General features: G+C 43.0%; 1 protein-coding gene and 1 long non-coding RNA gene across 7 annotated transcripts; one reads left to right on the top strand and one right to left on the bottom strand.

Moving 5' to 3' along the window:
* Positions 1-1,781: 1,781 nt before the first annotated feature.
* Hnrnpf (heterogeneous nuclear ribonucleoprotein F) lies at positions 1,782-24,341 on the top strand. Of its 6 annotated transcripts, XM_047552511.1 has the most exons (5): positions 12,946-13,219; positions 13,780-13,916; positions 15,707-15,763; positions 22,032-22,119; positions 22,416-24,341. In XM_047552511.1, the coding sequence occupies exon 5, from the start codon at positions 22,467-22,469 to the stop codon at positions 23,712-23,714; it is 1,248 nt and encodes a 415-aa protein (XP_047408467.1). In that variant the 5' UTR covers positions 12,946-13,219; positions 13,780-13,916; positions 15,707-15,763; positions 22,032-22,119; positions 22,416-22,466; the 3' UTR covers positions 23,715-24,341. The 6 variants fall into 6 exon arrangements, with proteins under 6 accessions (XP_047408463.1, XP_047408462.1, XP_047408465.1 ...); XM_047552507.1 differs by lacking the exons at positions 12,946-13,219; positions 22,032-22,119 and adding an exon at positions 1,782-1,888; XM_047552506.1 differs by lacking the exons at positions 12,946-13,219; positions 22,032-22,119 and adding an exon at positions 1,990-2,275.
* LOC124984639 (uncharacterized) lies at positions 10,043-12,331 on the bottom strand. The gene is made up of 3 exons (XR_007108728.1): positions 12,176-12,331; positions 11,355-11,494; positions 10,043-11,124 (listed from the first exon to the last, which is right to left on the bottom strand). It is a non-coding gene; the product is annotated as an uncharacterized LOC124984639 (long non-coding RNA).
* Positions 24,342-24,810: the final 469 nt, after the last annotated feature.

Raw genomic sequence — 24,810 nt, 5'->3', positions numbered from 1 at the left:
AAATCCTATGTGTGATTTGCTCAATGCTGCAAAAGTTATTGGAGTAGACACCTGGGATGAACCCCTACGATCAGCAGGAGCTTCAAGGCCAGAACAAGGCCTTAATCTTGCAATGAGAGAAGACCACCCTAAAGGTTATTGCAATACTGAAGAATAATGGAAAACTGCAGACTTGAGAGGATTCAAGAGCCTATTTGGCTCAGAGGTCCTCTTATGATGGGAAGATTATAAAGCTCATTTAGCAGTCACCAAGCCCTAAAGCCTTTGTTTTTTGGTACCAGGATTGAACCCAGGGGCACTTAACCACTAAGCCATATCCACAGGTCGCTGGTGGGATTGCAGATATGTGCCACCATGACCTGCAAACATTGCTTTTTTTTTTTGTTACACTTTGATATTTGACTTAGATTTGACATTTTCTCTCCAGAGATCTTTCTATAGTATGAGCTGTTAATGGAATTATTGTTAAGTTTCTTATTTAGAATTCCTATCTGGGTTTGGGGGATGTAGGTCAGTGGTAGAGTTCTTGCTTAGGACAAGAATATCTAGTTTTTCTTTTCTTTTTTTGGTGCTGGGGATTGAACCCAGGGTTTTCTGCATGCTAGGCAAGCACTCTACCAACTGAGCTACATCCTCAGCTCCAAGAATACCTAATTTTTGTAGGACCTGTTTTTTACAATTTTGGCTCAAATTACTTAATTTTTCCCACTGGACAATTTCTTTTTCCTTCTTTTTGGCAGTGGGGATTGAACCCAGCAGGGTTTAACCACTTAACCACATCTCCAGCCCTTTTTGTTTTTTTAGACAGGGTCTCTGTTAAGTTGCTTAGGGCCTCACTAAATTACTGAGGCTGCCCTCAAACTCATGTGCCTCCTGCTTCAGCATCTGCAGTAGCTAGGACTACAGGCCTACACCCCAACCCTAGGCCACTTTTTTTTTTTTTTTTCCGTATGTTAGAGATCGAACCCAGGACCTCACGCATTCCAGGCAAGGACTCTACCATTCATCTATATCCCATTCTCAACATTTCCACCTTTGATAGTTGTTTTCACACTTCCCATTCTGTTTCCTGGAATCAGCTTTTTTCTTTAGACACACTGCTCCTTCTTTTATCATTATCTACTGATAATCTAACACTTATTTTGAGAATCCTTTAATTTTTCCGATGATTAAAAAAATCTGATTAAGTGCCCTGACATCTTTTCATCGACAGTACCGCAAAATAAAATAGTAATAAGTACTAGCCCTGCCCACATCAAGAAAATCTGTCCCTCTGCCTCAGGTCATTAATCCACCAAGTCTGTCAAGCTCAGATGCTCTGTGCCTGAAAACCCTGCACTCCTCCTGAATCTTCTGAATCACATTGAGGAGGGGGGGCGGGGGGGAGGGGTGTGTGTGTGTGTGTGTGTGTGTGTGTGTGTGTGTTCTCAGCTCACGTGATTATCACGTGAACACCTTCAACCTAATAAATCCTTAAGCCCTATCCTTCAAAGACGGCTTTACGGGCTCCCCTTTCTTCCTGAATAGAAAATGTCGTTCATTTTCTTCTCCCACGCTGATCTCTAAACTAAGCTTCCTTTGAGCTCACGACTCGGAAGACAGCAGGGCTCACAACAATCAGTGTCCTCCACTGGCGGGTCACTGAGGCCTCCCTCTAGTGCTCGCGCCTGCGCCACCACCTTACTCCCCTCCCGAAAGGCGGGCCCACTTCCCTGGCCCCGCCCTAACCCCGACTGGCCAATCCCCAGCGCCAATTTGGGCGCGTCACAATGGCGCCGTCGCGGTCTCGCCCGCGGACGTCTGCCATAGAGGCTCCGCCCCGTCCTGGTCCTTGCGTCCTTCCGGCTCCGTCGTGGAAGCAGGACTGCGCCGTGTCTTCCTGAAGAAGGTGGGGTTCGAGGGAGGCCAGTCCGCCGTTACGCCGGCAACTGGCAGTGGGACGGGGACGTGAACCCCTGGGGGTGTTGTTTTCCGGGTGCCTGGGGCGTGGGGCCGGGCCTGGGCTGGGAAAGCCGGGAGCAGGTGAGCTTCCGGAAGCGCCGCGTGCGCTCGACGGGCGGGAGCCGAAGACCCTGGCCTGCCGCGCGCCTAACCCCGCCCCTTGGAAGCCCCGCCCCGAGCGCGCTGCCGGGGGTTTCCATGGTGATGGTAAACAAGCCTCAACTGCCTCAACTACAACTGCCAAGTCCCCCGCGTTCCACCCTCCTCTAGGTGCTCTGGGGGAAGACCAAGGTGTCGGGTGTGAGTGCGGGAGCGTGGAGAATCGGCGCCCGAGGTGAGGGCCGGCCAGGCGGGCGAGGGGGGTCCGAGTGAAGAGCCACACAACCAAGCCGACCAGGAATTGGGGTCACTAGCGGTGGGAACGTGGGGCTGAGATTTGGAGTCAGAGAGGCGGAATCCGAGATTTGAGGTGCAGGACCGCACTCTGGAGGTGGGGTGGGGGGCTGGGCCCTTTGGGAATGGTACCGCGTGATTGGGATTTGGGATTAGGGAGGCGAGTTCTGAGGTCTGGAGGCGCACACCCGAGGCGGAACGGGGACTGTTCCCCCCGAAGTGGGCCGACGGGTTGGGATTTGTGGTCAGGGAAGAGGGACCCGAGGTCTGGGGGCGCGCACCAGAGGCCTACAGGGACTGGTCCCACAGGGGTGGGACTGCGGGGTTGGAATTTGGGGTCCGGCAGATGGGTTATGGCCAAGGCTTCACACTTGGGCTCGTCACTTGACTGGGAGTCCGGGTTCGGGGGAGATGGTGTCCCGAAGGCCGCACGCCCTGGGACCGGGCTGGCGGGTTTGTCGGCCGCTGCTTGGCCGGCGGCGATTATAAAACCAAAGTTCGCCTGCGGACTTGCGGGAGGACGGTCGGAGCACCGTAGGGCTCTTTGAAATGAAAGCGGACGCTCACGTGGCTGGAGCCGCCGCTAGTTGCACAAGACTTGGGGGAGGGAGGCCGACTCCGCCCCCCTCCCACGCCAGGCCCGAGCCTCCGCTCGCAGTGCCCGCGGCCTTTTCTTCCTCCTCGTGGCGGCGCGTGTGCCCGGAGCGCCAGTCTCTGCGTTGGTCTCCTGCTCCTAGAGGTACGGTGGTTGCGTTTTGAGTGAAAATATTTGCTTCGGGACCTTAGTCGGCCATTTCTTCTCGCTTTTGATTTACTTCTTTGTGTTTCTGAGTATTTCTGCGGATCCTCACTGCTCCCAGGAACTTGTGTGCTCGACCTGGGCTCGGCTGCACCCTCGCCCTTTCCCTCCTAGAGTGTCCCGCAGCTGGCCGGCCGCTCGGGGCCCTACCACCTGCCTGGCTAATCCTCCAGACCATGCGTAAGAAGGCCCCCTCGCGTCCCCAGTTGCACGCGAGACTCCCGCCTTGCTACGCGCGGGTCCGGGACGGAGGGCCGTGCGGCCTTACTCCCTCGGCTACTCGGGCGGCGGCATTTCCTTCCGCGGGCAATTAGTACTAGGGAGTAGGTCTCCTAGTTTTCGCTACTGCGTTGGGGCGCTGGGGGCTCTGGCCCGCCGCTGGGGCCCTCAGCGTGTGGGGCGGGCGCCGGCGCGCGGAGGGGCCATGTGGCCGCGCCTGCCGCCACCGCCTGTGTCGCCGGCGGGCTGGAGGGCGGGGGTTGAGGCGGGCCCGCGCTGAACCTGGTGGGCTGGGAGTTTGAAGACTGGATCTTTTAGTCAGAAACACATCAGAAGAGTGTCGATTAATATAATTCTTCCTATTTACTGTGGTCATGTTTTTAAAAGTTAACTATTTCTGAATGTCTAGTAAGAATGAAAATAACCTCAGGTTTTCAGGTTAGACAAAGATATATTATTATCTTTAAGTGAGAAGTGATGTTTCCAGTGCTAATTTCTGGATTTATTTTAAAATAAAAGTAGCCGGGCGCAGTGGTGCACACTTATGATCTTACCGCTTCTGGAGGCTGAGGCAGGGAGGATCGCAAGTTCCAGGCCAGCCTGAACAATTTTAACATAACCACCGTCTCAAAATAAAAATTAAAAAAGGCTTGGGGGATATGACTCAGTGGTAGACCGCCCTAGGTTCAATCTTCCAGTACCAAAAATAATAAGAGTAAGTTTCCATTTTAACTGTTTTGTTGTAGGTTGAACTCTGCCGCCGCCACTCCCACTAATTTTGTGGGGGGGGGGGAGTACTGGGGTTCAAACCTACCGACACGTTATTACTGAGTTACAACCCCAGTCCTGTTTATTTTTTAACTCAGGGTTGCTTAACCACTAGGCCTTTTATTTTTTTTAATTTTGACAAAGGGTCTCCCTAAATTGGCTTTGAACTTTGGATCCTCCTGCCTCTACCTCCAGAGTACACGCGTGCCCACCGCACGCGGCTAAATATCTATTTTTAATGATTATTAAGAAACTGGTTTTCTTGTTTTTTTTTGTGACATTGGGGATTGGACCTAGGCGTGCGTTACCCATGAGCTATATACCAGCCCTTTTGGTTTTGAGACCGTGTCCTTCTAATTTGCCCTACTGCCTCAACCTGCTGAGTAGCTGAGATTACAGGTGTGTGTCCCCGCGCCGGCACTTTTTTTTTTTTTTTTTTTAACTGCGAGTGACTCCGATTTTCATTTAAGGGTGGTGTTACAGAACTTTTAAAACAAAATATTCAAGTTAAAATGTGAATTGATTTAAGGGAAAATACTGTGTAAAGAGAAGAATTTGTTATCTGGTGTGGCCATTCCATTGCCAACCTGGAGAGAGAGGAGGGCCCCATTACCCCTTACCAAGCACAGTGCTAGATGGTTTAATCCCATTTTCTAATCAGGTGCTTATAATTGTTAATAGTCCTGTGGTGAGGTGAAAAAAATGGAGGCTAGAAGTGGCTTGCCCAGGGACACAGGTCTGGGACTTAGGTTTGCCAGGGACAGACTTATGCCGGGGCCCCTTGTTCTGAGCTGAGATTCTTATAGATGGGCAGAGGGAAAACTGAGCTCAACTAAGACAACCCTAGCTTATTGAAAATGATGGACCAATTAACATTTAAAATTTTTCTCTTTTTGCTGAGAGTAGAACCTCCAGGGCCTCAGCCATGCCAAGCCAAACACACTACCTGAGTTACAGCCCTGGCCCTGAGTATTTATTCGTGAACATTTTTCCACATTTTCTAAAGGCTAATAGACCATAACCATAATACCCTTATCACACCTGAAAAAAATAAAATTCCTTGTTGCTACCAGGTATTTAGTTCAAAAGTATTGTGTATTAATCCTCAGCCCCCCCGGGTGCTGGGGATTGAATCCAGGTCCTTCAGCCTGTTACACAAACACTCTACAACTGAGCTACAGTCCCATCCAGCTTTTTATATAGCTGGTTGGTTTAAGTCAGGATCCAAACAAGGTCATACCTCATATTTGGTAGATATAAAATGTCTTAAATTATTTTTTGATAAGAGCAAATAGTATCCAATAGAAATATAGTGCAAATTTTCTTTTTCATGTAAGGCCCAGGATGAATTTTACACTTAACAACACATCTCAATTTACCTATCATTTCTAGTGTGGCAAGTGCCTACTATATGTTGGTGATCTAGAGTATCCTCTTTCTTAAAAGATTCTACCTTTTGACATTTGTTGAACACATAGGTTGTTTGGGTGTAGAGTTCGTTCCCTTTTCCATGCTGGGTGTTGATTACATTCCCGTGGTGGTTTTTAAATCTACACTTTGTATTTCCTATAGAATGGTAGTAGTTCTATACAAGGTGTCCTGATTTTGATGAAGAGTTTGTGAAGAATACTTCTTCGAGGGACTGTGGTTCTGCCAGAGGCTTTACTCATTGGTGTTCTCTTATACGATGTTAAGCAACTCTTTGATGATTATTACCTAAACTCTTGGGTTTGTCAGTGGTTTCCAAACAGTGATATATTTTAAATGTTTTTACTAGTGCATTTTAATTATGCATAAGAGGGGTTCACTTTGCCATATTCATAAGTGCATATAACAGTTTTCTTCACATATTAGTGATGTTTTAATTATATATTCTTTGGTCGGGTACTAGGGATTGAACCTAGGGGCACTTACCACTGAGCCACATCCCCAGCTCTATAATTCCTTCTTAGTCATCCTAATTAAAGTTATCAATTTTCTTTCCTTAATCATTTCATTCCTTTTTTTTTTTTTTTTTGATGGTGCTGGGGATCGAACCCAGGGCCTTGTGCTTGCAAGGCAAGCACTCTACCGACTAAGCTATCTCCCCAGCCCCGTTTCATTCCTTTTAAGATGTACTTTATTTCTTTTGCAGTACTGGAGATTGAACCCAGGGGTGTTGTACCACTGAGCTACATCTCCAGCCCTTTTTTATTTTTTATTTTGAGAAAGGGTCTTGCTAAGTTGCCCTGAGTAACTGGGATTACAGGCACGAGCCACTATTTCCATATGTACTTTCTATTCACAGTGCCAGTTGAGGTTTTGATTTTCTTTTTTTTTTTTTATTCTTTTTGGTACTGGTGGCACTTGAGACAGGGTCTCACTCAGTTTTGCTTAGAGCCTGGCCAAAAACTTGTGATCCACCTGCCTCAGCCTCCCAAGTTGCTGTAGTTACAGGCATGTGCCACGGTGCCCAGTTTGATTTCTTTTTTATGCTTACCAATATTCAGCATAATGAAGTGGATCTCTGATCTCTACCATGTGCCAAAGATGCATATTTTTTCTAGTCTCATTATGAAGTCATATATTTTATGTTTTACTATATATAGGATGTGTTTTAATCCACTGCATCTTTTATTCTCTTTGATTCTCTCAAGTCCAGTGTCTGACCAATGGGAGGCCTTCATACTGGTTCTTAATATCTCCCCTGCCCTAGCTCCCTAGCTTTCTACTACTGGGCCACATCCCCAGCCCTCCTAAATCTTTTATTTACATGTAGATATATAAATATATATATATATATTTTTTTTTTTTAAGTTGTTGGTGGACCTTTATTTTTTTATTTACCTTTACCTGCGGTGTTGAGAGAATTGAACCCAGTGCCTCATATATTCATGTTAGGCAAGAACCCCAGCCACCTAATTCTTTCTTGACACATTAACTTAGTATATCTCATAAAACATTTAAAAGTTACCTTACTTCATACTTTATCTTCATTGATAAATCAGTATGCTAAATTGCAGCGATTGACCTTGAAATGGTTGACTACATTTGCAATCCTGAAATACAAATTGGTCATGATGATGTTATTGCTTTGTGTATTGCTGAATTTGAGCTAACATTTGCTTAGGATTTTGGAATCTGAGTTTGGGAGTAAAATTAACTTTTGGAAATGAAAAATCAATTTCAGGTTGATGATAGAACTAAGTATGAAAGTACAGGTCAAAACAACAGAACTTTATGACTTAGTGAAATAACCATATGGCCTCTAAGAAAAAGATCTCTTGAAAACTGAAAAGGCAATAAACAATTATTAAGGAGAAGAATGATAGATTAACATTTAAAACTTCTAATCTTATTAGAAAGTATGCCCTATTACAAGACATTTCATGTAGCAATAAAATTACAAATTTGTGCTCCCCTGCTGAGCTATGTTGCCAGCCATTTTTCTTTTAAAACAGTGAGAGCACTTAAGTTAGTCACCCAGGCTGGCCTCAAACTTGTGATCCTCCTGCCTAAGCCCTCATGAGCAGCTGGTACTGTGCCACTAGACGTGTACCACTAAATCTGGCTCTATCAGGATATTTTTCAAAGAACACAATCCAGGCATATGTTGGTGAAACTTCTAAATCATAGAGAAAACTGACTTGGAAAAGTATATCCTCCAAATCTCTATACCCATTTTTTTCTGTCCAGTTCCCCCACCCACTTTTGTGATTGTTTTTTCCACTTGATTTTTCCAGGCTACTCTTCTTTTTTTATCAATTTGTTACTGACTTGAACTCAAAATTTTTCAAAATTTTTTTAAAACCCCTTGGTAGTACTGAGGATGAATTCAATGATTTTGGGTACCAGAAAGTTGTTTTTGTTTTTGTTGCTACTTTTTGGTACCAGGGATGAACTTGGGCCCTTAACCACTGAGCCACATACGCAGCCCATTTTTGTTTTATTAGAGACGAGTTCTTGCTCAGTTGCTTAGGGACTCACTAAGTTAACTGAGACTGGTTTTGAACTTGCCATCCTCCTGCCTTAGCCTTCCTGAGTTGCTGGGATTATAGATGTGAACCACTGTGCCCCACTCCAGAAAGTTTTTAAAAATTCTTAGTGGAGTATCTCAAAGTCCTAATGTTTTCAGTTGGTTTGGGTTTTTTCCTGTTAAAATATTTATGGTTTTGTTCAGCACTAATTGTTCCCTGAAGCCTGCCTATGTTTGAAATGTGTGGTATATTCTTTCTGGGAGCTGGAGCCCTTCACTCTTTCATTGCCAGTGTTCCTAAATTCTTTTCCTCCTCATCCTGTTCTCAGTGGCATCCCTCAGGACAGAATGCTGTGTTTGTTATTCTGAAGAAAGAAACAAGGAATCACTAGGAGCTATAGTTCCTGTCTGGACTCTTGCTGTGGCCAGTACCAGGGACCCCATAGAGCCGTCAGATTTCTGTGAAGGCTTTCAGAGGAAACCCATCCCTCATAGACCCTGAGGAACAAACCTTTCTGAAGGGACAGGACTATGGGTTTGCATTGCAGAGGTTTCTCTGGAGACCAGGAACCCAGACCACAGGCTTCTTGAGCCTTGCCCAGGATCTGACTGCCCTCTTAGAACTCTTGCTCAGGGGAGAAATATACAGGAAAATTGACACAGGAGGTGGTAATTTAGGATCCTTCATCTTATTTCAGTTGTATTTTCTTTAACTGAATCTATCCAGCAAACATGAACCCATGTTTCTTAGCTATGCTAGAGTTTTACTTCCTACTTGGGGAAAGAACTACTAGAATTAATCCAAATGAGGAAAATTTTTCTCTCAGTGTAGAACAGATTTAAGACTAGCCAGGCACTACTTGTCCCAGCAATGCCAGAGGCTGAGGCAGAAGGATCACAAGTTCCAGGTTAGCCTGGGCAACTGCTAGACCCTATCTCAAAAAGGACTGGGAATGTACTTCAGCAGTAAAACACCACTGGGATCACTCTCCAGTACAAAAAAAGACTAATAGTAGTGCTTCTTTTTATGGATACTTTAAAGAAAATTCACCTTTATGTATATACTTACGTATACTTACATATATTGCTTGTTTTGTGTAAAAAATTTGTCCCTTATGTTAATTTTAATTCTCTATAGATATGATTTACCTCACATTATATATTGGTTTTTGCATTTTCATATTGAAAAATGAACACTAAGGAAATCAGTAATATTATCCCAGACTTCACTTAGTAAGTATATACTACATAAAGATCATGAGATATTCCCTTTGGATGAAAATGTAGTAATGGAGTAAAATTTGAAATGTTAATGTAATGATCCACAATAGCATCTTGGTCCTTTATAACTTTTATGATAGTGGTACTGGCTCAGACTTCTCATTTCAAATCCAACAGCTATATGTTGATACACGTTTTTGATGAAACTGGTCCAGACTTGCATCATACTCTCAAGACAAGAAGACATGTTTAAGAGCTGCTCAGTTGGGACCTTACAAAAATTGCTGGTTTGGAAGAGAATTCAATGCTGTTAAATACAATTGCTGGCAGAATCAGAAGACAGTAAATAAATAGGTCTAGGCACTACTCATATACTATATACCACCATGAAATTATTCCTCAGACCCATCTAACCTCATATGGAAAACAAATATGCAGTACAAACTATCCCATGGTCTCTCTTTTTTATGAACTGAACATTAAAAGGGTTTATTACAAAACAAAAATACTAATACAAAGGAACCATGTGACAGGGAGCTACATGAAAAATAAAAATTTCAAACAAGTGTCCAGGAGGAATAGGGAGGCAGTATACAAAAGGAAAACATTAATATGGGCTTCTACTTTTTTTGTGTGTGCTGGGTATTGAACCCAGGGCTTTGTGCTTGTGAGGCAAGCACTCTACCTTCTATTTTTTTAAAAAAATGCTTTTAATTTTTTTTTAGATGAACACAATACCTTTATTTTATGTATGTATTTTTATGTGGTGCTGAGGATCGAATCCAGAGCCTCACACATGCTAGTCAAGCACTCTACCTGTGAGCCACAATCCCAGCACCTCTATCTTCTATTTTTTAAAACTTAGCTATTTGGGAGAGAGGAATGCTCACCTTCATTCCACATGAAATTCTGTCTGTTCCCACCCCATCACTCACACACTTACTCACACACACACACACCCACTGGGAATACCTCTATGCATCTAAATGTCACTTCCACAGAACCCGATCTGAGCTAATCCCCATTTCTGTTCTTTTTTATTCATATCAAAGCTCGTCCTTTATTGATTTCCTGTTCCACTCTTCATGGACCAATGAGGGTGGAGACTATGCCTGTCTTTTCCACCATCTAATTCCATAGCATGGTCATGCATCTTGTAAGTGCACATTTTTTGGTGAATAATTAAATCTCTTAAATTCACTTCTTTTTTTAATCTGCATGGCACTGAAATCTTTCACATTCTCCAGTTCTCACCAACCCCCCAACCCCCCAATAGGATTGAACCCAGGGGCACTTTACCACTGAGCTACATCCCCATCCCTTTTTATTTTGAGATTGGTTTTTGCTAAGTTGCTTAGGACCTCACTAAATTGTTGAAGCTAGACTCAAACTTTTAATCCTCCTACCTCAGCCTGAGTTGGGATTACAGGCATCTACCATGGCCCCCTATGCACCATTCTTTTTCCATATAGCACCTGAGCTGTTATAAAAAAGCAAAACTTTCCACTGATACTAGAATATAAAATGCTATAGCAGGCCTTCAAGGATATAAAGAATCTTGTGTGGTAACACATTCCTGTAATCCCAGCAACTCAGGAGGCTGAGGCAGCACGATCAGGAGTTCAAACCCAGCCTCAGCAACTTATCAAGGCCCTGTCTCTAATAATATATAAAAAGGGTTGGGGGTGTGGCTCCATGCTTAAGCACCCCTAGGTTCAATCCCTGGTACCCCCCAAAAAAATCTTGTCTGCCGCATCCTTTCATTGTTCTCAGACTGTAGTGGGCTGCTCTGCTCAAGTCATCCACACATTCTTTCTTCCTCATCACCCTTACAAGACAGAAAACATCATGACTGATCGATAATTAACACTTGCCTTCACTTAGTCACAAACCTGTTAATTTAAAGAAGGCATACATAAAAACACTAAAGTGCAACAAATATATTCAAATGAAATATGTGGGAAAATACAAGCTGATCACATCAATTACCAAGAATTATTTCTAAAAGAGGACTTTAAGAAGCACACTTAAAGAATGCTTATCAGTTAAGACCGTTACCTTATAGGGCAGTCTTTCTGAAAACCAATTATGTGGTTGTTTTTCCTTCAGAATATTGTTTCATTTCTTGAATGTGTGAATTTATAGTTTTTCTCACTTTCCTTGAGATAGCTGGATTTCGAATCTTCAGAATTCTTATACTAAAAATAAGCAAGAAAGTGGTTGATAGCATTTTTATTTTATATCATTTCAAACAAATGAACAAAAATAAAAAGTATAATAAAATGAACTCCCCTGTACCAGTCACCAAGCTTCAACAATCAGCGGTTATTTTCTAACTTCAGGATGTATCTCTAAAAATGAACTCCCTCATTTTAAAACGCTTGTGAGGCCTAAAGTGTAAATTTCTAGCCAATGTTTAAATTTCTTTTAATGTCCCCTACAAATATTTACTAGTTTGAATCAAGAGCCAAATATGCTTTGGCAGCAGCACACACAGCCCTGTGTGTAGGAGGATGGCAAGTTCAAGACCAGCCTGGGCAATGTAGGAATGTAGGGAAACCCTGTCTCAAAAAGGGTTTTCGGGTATAGCTTAAGAGGTAGAATGTTCTTGGGTTGAACTCCCAGAGTGTGTGTGTGTGTGTGTGTGTGTGTTGGGGTGGCAAATATGTCCCTTGAGTCCTTGAAATCTTTAAAAAACAAATTTTTATGGGTAGATAAATGCACCTTGGTTTCTTTTTTTTTTTTCTTGGAGCAATTCTTTTTTGGCTCATTTACCATTGTGAATTTCCCTGTCTGCATCACCATATTCTCAGTACCTTTCCCCAGTAATTCCTACACGATGTTGATTATCTCTGGGTAAGTAGATTCTGAAGACTTACTTCTTTTCTTTTAAAAGTGATTCTTAATCCCAGCGGCTCAGGAGACCAAGGCAGGAGGATCTGCGGAAGTTCAAAGCCAGCCTCAGCAACTTACAACCTGTCTATAAACAAAATATTAAAAAGGAGCTGGGGATGTGGCCTAGTGGTTAAGCTCCGCTCCCCCAAAAAGACTATTCTAAAATGTCAGATAGATAAAAGTGTAATGAAACTTAACGTATACATCAACAGGTTCAGTAATTAGTAGTGATTCATCTTGTTTCATTTGTATTTCCACCCCTTCCATCCGATATCATCTGTAAATATTTCTATTTTCAGTAACAAGGATCTTTTCAAGAAATAAAACCACAGTAACATAATTACAACAAAATTTTATAATTCTTTTAACAAAATAGTCACTGCTCATACTACGACTGCTTTATAATTCTAGTGGCTCATTTGAAGTAGAATTAAGTTTTATAAAATAGTTGCTTTTAAGCTGTAAATTATTATTATTATTTTTTTTTTTTGCGGTGCTGGGGATTGAACCCAGGGCCTTGTGCTTGTGAGGCAAGCACTCTACCAACTGAGCTATATCACCAGCCCTTAAGCTGTAAATTTTATGAATTGCGTTTTTAAAGTTGTGTCTTAAATACGGAAAATAGGTACGTGAGTCCATGGTCAAATGTACAAAACAATATTGTACCCAATTTTTTATTCTAGACTCTCCCTCCTTCGGAGGTCATTAGTTTTTAATTTGATCGTTTCTCTTCTACACTCCTTCCCCTCTCCAGTAGCTGGTACTCTGGACTTTGACCTCGCTCCTTTGGAGAACTCACTGAACTGTCTTCCCCGTTGCTTTCTTCTCTCCTACCCCCACTTCCTGCTTTGGTTGACCGCGCGGGCCGCGAGCCGCACCTGCAGGCACGCGTTTCCCATTGGTGACATCTTGGCGGGCCCGGCGGCGGCACTTCCTCCTCTGTACCCCGTGACCCACGTCCGGCCGCCGGCCTAGATCACGCGGCCTCCGCTCCGGTACTTCGGACCCGACGGCCTAGACCGGGCGTGGTGAGCCGGGCGCGGGTACTTGTACCCCGGCGCTCTTCTTCTGTTTCCCCCGCCCGCCCCAGACCCCTTTTGGCCTTCCCTTCCCGACCTCGGCACGCAAACCCGGCCTGGTAACTCTCTGACTGCCGGGAAGTTCTCGGGCCTGTAACTGCTGGTCGCCCGCCACCCCCACCGCTCGCCGGGGCGCTTTCCTCCCCACCCCCACGCGGCGGGTGAGCAGTCTTCGCAGCTTTCCTTTGCCGCCCGCGGACCCTCGGTGGAGCTCCGGCAACTCCTCCCCCACCCCACCGGGAGGCGCTGAGTCCCCCTCCCCCGCGGCTCGCCCCGCCCCCGCCCGGAAGCTCCCGCCCGAGCCGGAGCCCGAGCCCGCGCAGGCCTGGGCCGACCTTCCTGCCCGGCCGGCGCTTTCCAGGCGGTGGGATCGTCAGGTGGAGGCCCGCGGGAACGCCGTCACCTTGTCACCAGATCTCGGCCTCGCTTCCCGCCAAAACGGCCGCGCCCCTGGGTTTCCGACCCTCACAGAAAAGCATTTGCCCCAGCGACTTGAACTTCCTTTTCAGGTTAAGAACAAAAAAGATGCACCTGGACTTTCCCCGGAGCCTTCTGCGTTTTTAAGCGTCGGGTGGAATTTGGGGTTCTCTGGCCTGGAGCCGCGCTTGCTTGATGAAAGTAGAAATCAGCCCTATCTTCCTCAACGGTAAGTCTTAGAACAGAAAAGTCAGCGGTATAGTCCTCACGGTTGCGGCTTCTGTGGACTTTTGACTCGAGTAGAACTTTAAGTAAAATAACCTGATTGGAAACACTCCCCGAGATCCGGAGGTTAAAACTCATTTACAAAATGAGGGGAGGGGTGGGCTCCTAGTGAAAACTGCTGGGGACTTCCTGAACACAAAGATGAGAAAGGAGGGTGCGGCCAGGGTCCCACCCGCGCCCCTGTCCTAAACAAAAGAACAACGTGGGTGGTGCCTGTACTGCCCTGTTTACTCGGCAGATAAATCCAACTAGCCAAGGATTTAAGGGCGCACCCTGTTTATCTTGATTAGATCTACCTGAAGGCGGCGTAAATCCAGTCTAGCCAGTATCACGGAGTTGGGGGAAGAGCATATATTCTTTTGAGCTTGTTAGAAATGCGGACAGTCTCAGCCCCCAAACGCGTCTGTATTGAGAGCCTGCGTTTTCACTAGTCCCCTGAGTGATCCATGTGCATACTCACGTTTGAGAACCTTCAGTCCAGAATTCGGTTTGCTGCACTGTCACACGAAGTTGTTAGTCACCAGGGGAGAGTTGTGCAAAGTCCTCGCAGCACACTCCATACAGTTAAATCTGAATACTGGAGGAGTTTTTTGTGTTTTTGTTGTTCGTGGTTTTTTTTTTTTGTTTTTTTAATTTTTTATTTTAAACAGCAGCAATTGCTGTGCCGCCAGCAGTGAGACTGGGTCTTTCCTTCTGCCTCTTCACCCTACTGCAATTCAAATGTTAACAGGGTCTTCTGAGTGATCTAAAGTGATCTGGCTTCCAGCTGTGTGTGTCCCCAGAAGGACCTTAGGTGTTAAGTCTGTGGACCACGTTGGAGGTATCTTAAGAACTGGGATTAACTAGGGCAAAAATGGATCTGATCTGTAAGGTTCTGCTGCCTGCAAGAGACAGGGGATATGGGTAGTTGAAGGATTTTGAAAACCCGATACCAGGGTATTTGGAGCTACCATTTCTTAGTAAGTTTCCCAATAACTCTATTACTTTCCATTTGTACAGTCCCCCAGTGGAGTCTTATGTAATAAGCCCAGGAAGTTTCTGCGACAAGACAAATGTAATTATTTGTTTTAAGACTACAGACTTAGCAAGGTTAACTGACTTTCCTGGTTTCACATTTTAGAATGCTCATTAATTCTCAAATATTCCATAGATTTAAGCCCATGCCTAGTTCTTTGGAGACAGCTCCCTCAGGGGACTGAGGGTAGTTCTTCCTACTGAAAACCATATTGCAACATCTCTTCAGATAATTAATTAAAAGATCAACATCAGATCAAATAGTTGGTTCTAAGTTAGTTACCAAATAAAACTGGGAGACTTGAGTGTCTCCACACTGCCCCCAGAGGGATTCTTGTAAACTGTAAATTAAGCTGAGCAATTTCTAGCAAATAATCTTCCCTGGTTGCCCATTCCAGTGAAAGGCAGGATACCACTTTGGATTCTAGACATGTTCTCTCCTCCTCCTATCCTCAATTTTTAAGTTTTCACTCACGGGATGTTTCCCTTATGTTCTCTGTATTACCCTATGAACAGATAAACTTTTTCTAAATGCTGTTAGGTTAGGCATTGAGTTTTAATTGTGCCTACCCAGGGGGGTATAAAGGGCGTCCTTGGCCTATGGGAGCTTAAAGCTAGTTCTGATCCTTTCCCCAGTCCCTGGAGACCCACTGATACCAGCGTGAAGGATTTCTGAAGCCACATAACAAATACTATCTCTCTTTCTCTTTTTTTAAAAAGGACAATTTGTTACCTACTTTGAGTGTCTTCCACTGAAGGCATCCATTGTTCCTTGAGGTAAGAAAAGTCATTTTTTTCAATTACGTTTCATTTGTTAAGCAGAAAGAATTTTTCTTAGTAGTTTAAAGTATTTTCTGCCACTAACTTTAAATCTAACTTTGAACAGAACTCCAGTACTTATTTTCAACTGAGTTTTGGTTAATGAAAAGTTAAGAACTTCTGGAAAATGGGGTATAAAACTTATTCGCGAATGAAAATGAGCAATAGGTGTATTAAGTGTAGACATGTTTCAGAAAAAAAGTGCTTTTTTTCCCCGAGCTTTCAGAGAGAAGATCACTTTGTTTCTGAAATAGCATTTATAATCTGTAAGGTTTTCTACTAGGGGGGTTATATTTTGTCATTCTTTGAAATGTCTGTGTTGTTTTATGCTTCTCTTGTATGTCTTTTCAGTCTAGTTAGGCTGTTGCATTCTTGAGGAAGCTGTTGACCCCACATTCGCCAGTTAATCCTGTGCTAATCTTGGTCCTGCTGTGCCAGGCCTGTGTTGAGGATGAGGTCACTGTGGACAACAGAACAGAGTCTGTTCCCAGTAGATTTCAAATGCAGTTTAAGACACTTTTTAAACTACAATAAGAGTGCTATAGGAATATAAGACCATGAGTCTTAGGTTGTGGAGAACGGGAAGATCTTTTGGAAAGATGAGCTAATGGAGCTGAGACCTAAAGGATTAGCAGGATTTAGCTAGAAAGAAGGCTGGGAGGGTATATTTGGAGGGAGAATTAATGTGCGTCAAATCCATGAGGTTGGGTGTGTGGGTTGGAATAAAACAAAAAAGCTTGAGCCGTGATTGGGGTTGCAGTTTTGCTTGGAGGGTTTTTGATGGTATGTTTGTTCACTACTAGGGATTGAACCCAGGGCCTCACACATGCCAAGCAGGTACTCTACTGCTAGGTTACATCCCCAGCCTATGCTTGGGGAAATTTTTAAAAATGAGACAAGGGTAGCCAGGAATAGGTTACCCGTTGTATTGAAATTAGAAGTAAATAAAAAATAGATGGATATGAAAGAAATACAGAAAGAAAATTCTTTCCTTTGATAAGGAATTAATGAGCTCCAACTCTGCCATATAATGTGTAGAGCTTGAGAAATTTTTTAACTATTTTTTTTTTTTTTTGTACTGGGGATTGAAACCAGGGGTGCTTTACACTAAGCTATGTCCTCAGCCTTTTTTTGAGAGCGATAGTCTTGCTAACATTTTTGAGTGTCTTGCTAAGTTGCTGAGACTGGTATCAAACTTGCAGTCCTCCTCCCTCATCCTCCTGAGTTGAGTTGCTAGGCTCACAAGCATGCATCATCACGCTCAGCTGTGAGAAACCTTCAGATGGTCCCTAATTTATCATGGTTTAATGATTTTTTGACTTTCTAATGGTATAAAAGGGGGCCCACTCAGCACTATTTTAAGATGGACTTTGTGTAACTGTAGGCTATCGTAAATGTTGTGAGCATGTTTAAAATAGGCTAAGTATATTAAAGGGCATTTTAGGGTATTTCCAGTTTATAATGGGTTTATTGGCATTTAACCCAATCATAATTGCATCTGTGTTGTTGGAAATCAAGAAATAACCAACAGGGTCAGACACAGTCGCGCATGCGTGTGTTCCCAGGAACCCAGGAAGCTGAAGCAGGAGGATTGCAAGATCAAGGCCAGCCTCAGCAACTTAGTGAGGTCCTAAACAACTTGGTGAGAACTTGGCTCAAATTAAAAGGGCTGGGGATGTAGCTCACCGGTAAAGTGTCCCTGGGTTCATCCCCAGTATCATAAAGAAAGAAAAAGAAAAAATATTGAATAGGATTTAGGAATGAGGACCCTGTGAAAAATGGGATAACACAAGAGTTGATTGGGTTTGAGAGGCTGGGAGAAGTTGATTAAGAGTTTAGTTACTTTCGGGTGCCTGTGGTTGTAGACAAAGTCATTCTTGCTGCTATTGGAAGGCTATAGAAGTAGAGAAAATGCTGGATTCATTTTAGGTACCAAGGAACTATGCATGAGTGTGTATGTACCAGTCTGGTAGGCTTGCATGTTCTAAACCCAGAGGTGGCCACAGGGAATAGGAGGGACCACCTAGAAAGAGGCTTTCCAGGAAGAAATGATTAAATTCTGCAGTAGATGAAGGTATTTTTATTCTCTTTCCAAGCAGATCTTAAGTCCAGTAGGAAAATGCCCTTTTAATGGAGGGGGAGTGCAAGAATAGGTAGGCTCTTTGATTCTATTTTATGGAAGGAAAAAAGACTACCAAGTAACTCTAGGTAAAGTTGGTATAGGAAAGGCTTATGTTATTTTAAGATAGGTTGCCACTAAGTGAGCCATTTCATCACTAGGAGACCACTCAGTGGAAAGAGTGAAGATAAGGATTAAATGTTAGTGGTGATGCATTTGTATAATCAATTCTTGCTACTTGGGAGGCTGAGGCAGGAGGATTGTGGGTTTGAGACCAGGTAGGGCAACTTAACTATACACTGTCTCAAAAAAATCAAAAGAATTGGACTGGTGGTGTATGTAGCTCAGTGATAGAGTGCTTGTCAGACAGTATTTGCAAGGCCCCAGGTTGGTTCCCCAGCACTGCAAACAAGAAAAATGTTGGGGGTGTAAGTCAGTGGTAAAGCTCCTTGGGTTCAGTCCTCAGAAGATTTTCTCTAGGTTGTATATATATATACAATGGAATATTACTCAACCATAAAGAAGAATAAAATTACGGCATTTGCTGGTAAATGGATGAAGTTGGAAGATACATGCTAAGTGAAATAGGCCAAGCCCAAAAAACCAAAGGCCAAATGTTTTCTCTGATAAGTGCATGACGATATATAACGAGGGGGCAAAAGAAGAATGAAGAGGACTGAGGATATAGCTCAATTGGTAGAGTGCTTGCCTCAGAAGCACAAGGCCCTGGGTTCAAATCCCCAGCACTACCAAAAAAAAAAGAAGAATGAAGAAACTTTGGATGATATAGAGGAAAATGGGGTGGGAAGGAGTGGGGAACAGAAAAATAGTAGAATGAAACAGTATTACCCTATGTATATTTATGATTACATGCATGGTGTGAATCTACATTGTGTGCAACCATAGAAACAAAAAGTTGTACCCCCTTTGTGTACAATGAATCAAATTGCAGTCTGTAAAAAAATTTTGTTTTAATTAAAAAAAAATTCTAGGTCGCTGCCCAGGACAGAGCTATAGGTAAGGATATCAGCTATAAGAAAGGTCAAGTTATTGCTTACAGATTCCTAGTACAGCTATTATGGAACAGTCAGATATTTGGAAACATCCAAGGTTCTGGTTTTACTGGACACAAAGTACATACAAATTCTGCTTGAGAAGGAACTGAAAATATGGTACATGAGGTCTAAGCTGGGTCATGAGAAATAAGGATAGAAAAGATGGTGTGGATAAAGAAGCTTGGGTCTAAGAAGAACATTGACACTTGTGGAGTCAGGAAGATGTGACTGCAGAGTTGGATTTCAGTAGTGTTATGCTTAGACTTGTGAGAGTCAACTGGTGATAACAGTACCTAGGGGATGGGGAGATCATTGAATGTAGGAGTCCAGGAAGAAGTGATATGGTAGGTGAATTATGTATTCTCTAGCAGATTGGCTGGACCTAATGCTGAGAACAGAACATAATTGATGCCTCCAGATTCCTCCATAAGTGAGGAATGTATCCAGGGTGTGGGTCATGGACAATAGGACACAATGTTTGGCTTCACTGGGCAGTGGGACTGGAATAGCTCAAGGAACCTTCATTCTTGTTGAGTGGGTCCTAGATCCATCACCCTAAGAGGTCCAATAAAAACATGCCCTGAAAAGGAGATTTCTCATTTGTTAGTGTAGAATTTCTTTAGTGGGCATGAGAAGGGCTGGTAGTATTTTTTTGCCATGGCAGCATGTTGTTGCACTGAGGGTACCAATAACAGTTGTAGTGTCTTTGATAAGACTTAGGAGGTAGTGCTCAGGAAGCACGTATTTATTCAGTTTGTATGTACAGTTGATATTAATACATTTATGCATAAGAGAGCAATATATATTAATCTCACTTCATCCCTCTCTCATCCGCAAGGGTTACTACATCTTAAGTTCATGTGATATACTTAAGGCGTTTGCATTCTAAATCATGATACATAGATAAATTCTCAGTTTTAGGTCTTGGTGATCCTTTCAGGTTATTGCATTTAGAACTGTTTGTACCCTTACACCATTACTAGGGGGTGTAGAGGTATCTTTCAATTCTTCATTGTTACAAATAAGAATGCAGGTAGCATTCTTGTCATTTGTGGTCTGATGTAGATACTGGTGAGTAGAATTCTTTCATCAGTGGTGTGTATCTCTTTAACTTCAGAAGAATTTAAAAATCAACCTGTTAAGCATGGGTGATTTCAAATGAGTTACATACCACTATGTTACTAATATAATAGTCAAAGGTAATTTTTGTCATTGTTTTGGTTTTCCTTGCTGCTTGTGCAGCTCAGCATTCCTATATCACAAATTTTCCTTTTTTTCCCCCTCTTGAATCTTTTTGTACATGATATAGTTCACACTTCTTAAGAAAGCCACCAATTTTTGTTTGATTTCTTTGGTTGAAGCTGGAGATTGAACCCAGAATCTCACACATGCTAAGTACACACTTTTTACCACTGAACTACACTCCACACCCCTGCCCTGAAGCCTACCATGGCTATGCTTATTATGCTTAATGTGAAATGACACTTTGTTGAAACATTAAATTTCCATATACTTCAAATGTCATTTTTTTTTTTTAATTTGTTTACTTGGGGTTAAATCGGGGTGCTCTACCACAGAGGTACATCCCTAGCCTTTTATTTTGAGACAAGATCTCACTGAGCTGCTGATGCTGGTCTCAAACTTGAGATCCTTGTGCCTTAGTCTCGATTTCCCAAGTAACTGGGATTAGAGGTGTGTATCACCCCACCCAGTGAGAATACTGAATCTGTTTCACCCCAGTATTAAAGAGAATACTATCCTGTATTGTGATTTACAGATAGTCTACTGGGTTTATTTCTTATTTATGGTATCTGAAGAAAACAAGCAAATGGGTTAAATGTCAGGCCCAAGGAGGGGGATAGAGACCACAAAAGAACTCCTTTTTTTTTTTTTTTTTTTTTTTTTTAAGTGTTAGAGATTGGACCAGGGTCTTGTGTATACCAAAACCATGTGCTCTACCACTGAGCTTCACCCCCAGCCCTTTCTATTTTTTATTTTGAAACAGGGTCTCATTAAGTCAGTTAGGGCCTCACCAGATTATTTGAGACAGGGTTTCCCTAAATTGCTTAGGACCTAGCTAATTTGTTGACACTGGCTTTGAATTTCCAATCCTCCTGCCCAGCTCCAGATTAATTTTTTTATTGATCATAAAGCAAAAATTCTACATATTAGTGGGATAACATATTTTGGAGTGTTTATGTACATATACACACATACATTGTGTGATATTTAAATGAGGCTAAACCTATTGAAACATTTCATGGTAAAAATAGTTTTGTTTTTGTTTTTTGTTTTTGGTGATGCTGGGGATTGAACCCAGGGCCTTTTTAATTATACGTACAGGATCTATCTTTCCATCCTGGGTATTTTGTTTAGCATAATGTCCAGTTCTACCTATGTTGTTAAGCAACAGAATTCCATCTGTTTTATTCATCCGTTGACAAGACATTCTGGTTGTTTCCATTTCTTGGGCTATTGTGAATCGTGCTGCAAAGGACATGGGAGTTCAGATGTGTCTCTGGCCTACTGATTTCATTTCCTTTGGATATATACCTCATAGTGGGATCGCTTAATTATATGGTGTAGCTTTTCTAATGTATCGCCATTTGAATGTCTATTTAGATCTATTGCTGCCCTGCCTCAGGTGCTCCACCTCCCCAAGCTTGTTTGAATTCTTATATTCTGGGTGTTAACCCTTACCATTTGTATAGTTTGGAAATATTGTCTCCCATTCTGTAGGATGTCTCTTCACTATTTCCTTACCATTCTAAAGTGTTTTAGTTGATGTGATCCCATTTGTCTAATTCTAAAGTTTCTGGGTTTTTGTTATTGTTTTGTTTTTCCTCTCTTTTGGTACTAGGGATTGAACCCAGGGGTGCTTTACCACTGAGCTGCATTCCCAGACTTTTTTCTTTTGAGATAGGATCAAACCAAGTTGCCAAGGCTGGCCTCGACTTGATCCTACTACCTCAAGTGTCTGGGGATTGTAGGGTGTATGCCACCCTGCCCAGAGTTATTCTCTCCCCTCCCTTTTCTTTTCCTCTTTTTTAAGAAACTGGTGTCTCTGTGGCCCAGGCTATCCTCAAATTCCTGGGTGTAAGTGATCTCACATCTTAGCCTCCCAAATGCTGGAACTACAGGTGGGTACCACCACATACCTGGCTTTTGTTTGTTGTTTTGCGATAGGATCTCACTAAGTTGCCAAGCTTAGGCTGGCCTCCTACTGCCTTGACCTCCAAAGTCATTTGAATTCCAGGTGCATGGTACACTTGGCTATTCCTTAATATATTTATTTCCCTCATACTTAATCTTCTGCATCTATAAAACGGGGATGACATTATTTATTGTATATTGTTTTGCGTGCTAATGAAAACTTAAAGTTGTTTTTTCTTTTTTTCTTTTTTTTTCTCTCTCTTTTTTTTTTTTTTTCCTCCAGCCACAGAAACCTGTGCCCAAGCTTGTCTGACATCTGCCTTGTCAAGTGTCCATGATGCTGGGCCCTGAGGGAGGTGAAGGTTTTGTGGTCAAGCTCCGTGGCCTGCCCTGGTCCTGCTCAATTGAGGACGTGCAGAACTTTCTCTCCGACTGCACGATTCACGATGGGGTTGCAGGTGTCCATTTCATTTACACTAGAGAAGGCAGGCAGAGTGGTGAGGCTTTTGTTGAACTTGAATCAGAAGATGATGTAAAAATGGCCCTGAAAAAAGACAGGGAAAGCATGGGACACCGGTACATCGAGGTGTTCAAGTCACACAGAACCGAGATGGATTGGGTATTGAAGCACAGTGGTCCAAACAGCGCCGACACTGCCAATGACGGCTTCGTGCGGCTTCGGGGACTCCCGTTTGGATGCACAAAGGAAGAAATCGTTCAGTTCTTCTCAGGGTTGGAAATTGTGCCAAACGGGATCACATTGCCTGTGGACCCCGAGGGCAAGATTACAGGGGAGGCCTTCGTGCAGTTTGCCTCACAGGAATTAGCTGAAAAGGCTCTAGGGAAGCACAAGGAGAGAATAGGGCATAGGTATATCGAAGTGTTTAAGAGCAGTCAGGAGGAGGTTAGGTCATACTCTGATCCGCCTCTGAAGTTCATGTCTGTGCAGCGGCCGGGGCCCTATGACCGGCCAGGCACAGCCCGGAGGTACATTGGCATCGTGAAGCAGGCGGGCCTGGAGAGAATGAGGTCTGGTGCCTACAGTGCAGGCTATGGGGGCTATGAGGAGTACAGCGGCCTGAGTGATGGCTACGGCTTTACCACCGACCTGTTTGGGAGAGACCTCAGTTACTGTCTCTCAGGAATGTATGATCATAGATATGGAGATGGTGAATTCACAGTGCAGAGCACCACTGGCCACTGTGTCCACATGAGGGGGCTGCCCTACAAAGCAACCGAGAACGACATTTACAACTTCTTCTCTCCACTCAACCCTGTGAGAGTCCATATTGAGATTGGCCCTGATGGTAGAGTGACGGGCGAAGCAGATGTTGAGTTTGCCACCCATGAAGAAGCTGTGGCAGCTATGTCAAAAGACAGGGCCAACATGCAGCACAGATATATAGAACTCTTCCTGAATTCAACAACAGGGGCCAGCAATGGGGCTTATAGCAGCCAGGTGATGCAGGGCATGGGGGTGTCAGCTGCCCAGGCCACCTACAGTGGCCTAGAGAGCCAGTCAGTGAGCGGCTGTTACGGGGCCGGCTATAGCGGTCAGAATAGCATGGGTGGATATGACTAGTTTTGTAGTAACATTTGAGTTATTTCAATCAAATTTTCACAGGCAGCCAACAAGCAGTGAAAAGCAATTTATAACTAGAGGAAGCTGTGGGACCCATTTTGCACCATGAGTTTGTGAAATCTGGATTAAAAAATTACCTCTTCAGTGTTTTCTCATGCAAACTTTTCTTCTAGCATGTGATATTGAGTAAACTAAAAACTATTTTCTTCCGCTTTTCTTGATTAACATTTTGGTAGTATACTTCAGAGTGATGTTATCTGAGTTAAAGTAGTTTTAAGTATGTTAAATGTGGATCTTTTACACAACACCACAGTGAACACATTGGGGAGATGTACTTTTTTGGAGAACTCAAAGGTGCTAGATCCCTAATTCAAAGAGAAACATTTCTCATGTTTGTTTGTTCTATTTTTTTTCTTCTTCATTTAAAATTTTTAGGTTAAGATTAAGCTTTTTAAAGTTAGTTTTGAGAACTGAGACACAATACTAATACTGTAGGAATTGGTGAGGCCTTGACTTAAAGCTTTCTTTGTATTGTGATTTCCTTTTGGGTGTATTTTGCTAAGTGAAACTTGTTAAATTTTTTGTTAACTAAATTTTTTTCTTAAAATAAAGACTTTTTCACAATGACTGGCACAGATTATCTGCTCAGCAAAGGTAGCAAAATGGGTGGTTGGAAAGAATTCATTTTAATCCTGATGTATTTTAGTGTCAATTTGAAAATAACTTAGTAATCAAATATATGATCTCTATATTCTTAGAATTGAGGCTAAAATAAAAGTAATAAAAATGTTCAATATGTGCATGGTGGAAATGGTGACTGGAAACACATCCTAGCAAGTATGAAGAAGCACACTACCCCAGCCACCTTTGACTTGCATGCATTGTGTATTTTGTTTTCTATTTTTGGGTTTTTTTTGTGTGTTCTATATTTAAGTTTGCAACATCCTACTTTTCCCTTTGATGCTAGAGTTCAGTGTTGTTTATAGCTAGAGCCATTAGCCACTTTTTTTTGTTGGGGGGGGCGGTTTCTCTTCTCTTTTCTTTTCTTTCTTTTTTTTTTTTTTTTTAAGATTGTATCCATGGGAGCATCTTCCTG

This window comes from Sciurus carolinensis, chromosome 5 (assembly GCF_902686445.1).
Source record: "Sciurus carolinensis chromosome 5, mSciCar1.2, whole genome shotgun sequence".
In the NCBI taxonomy this organism is placed as follows: domain Eukaryota; kingdom Metazoa; phylum Chordata; class Mammalia; order Rodentia; family Sciuridae; genus Sciurus; species Sciurus carolinensis.
This window is presented reverse-complemented; position numbering and strand designations above follow the sequence as displayed.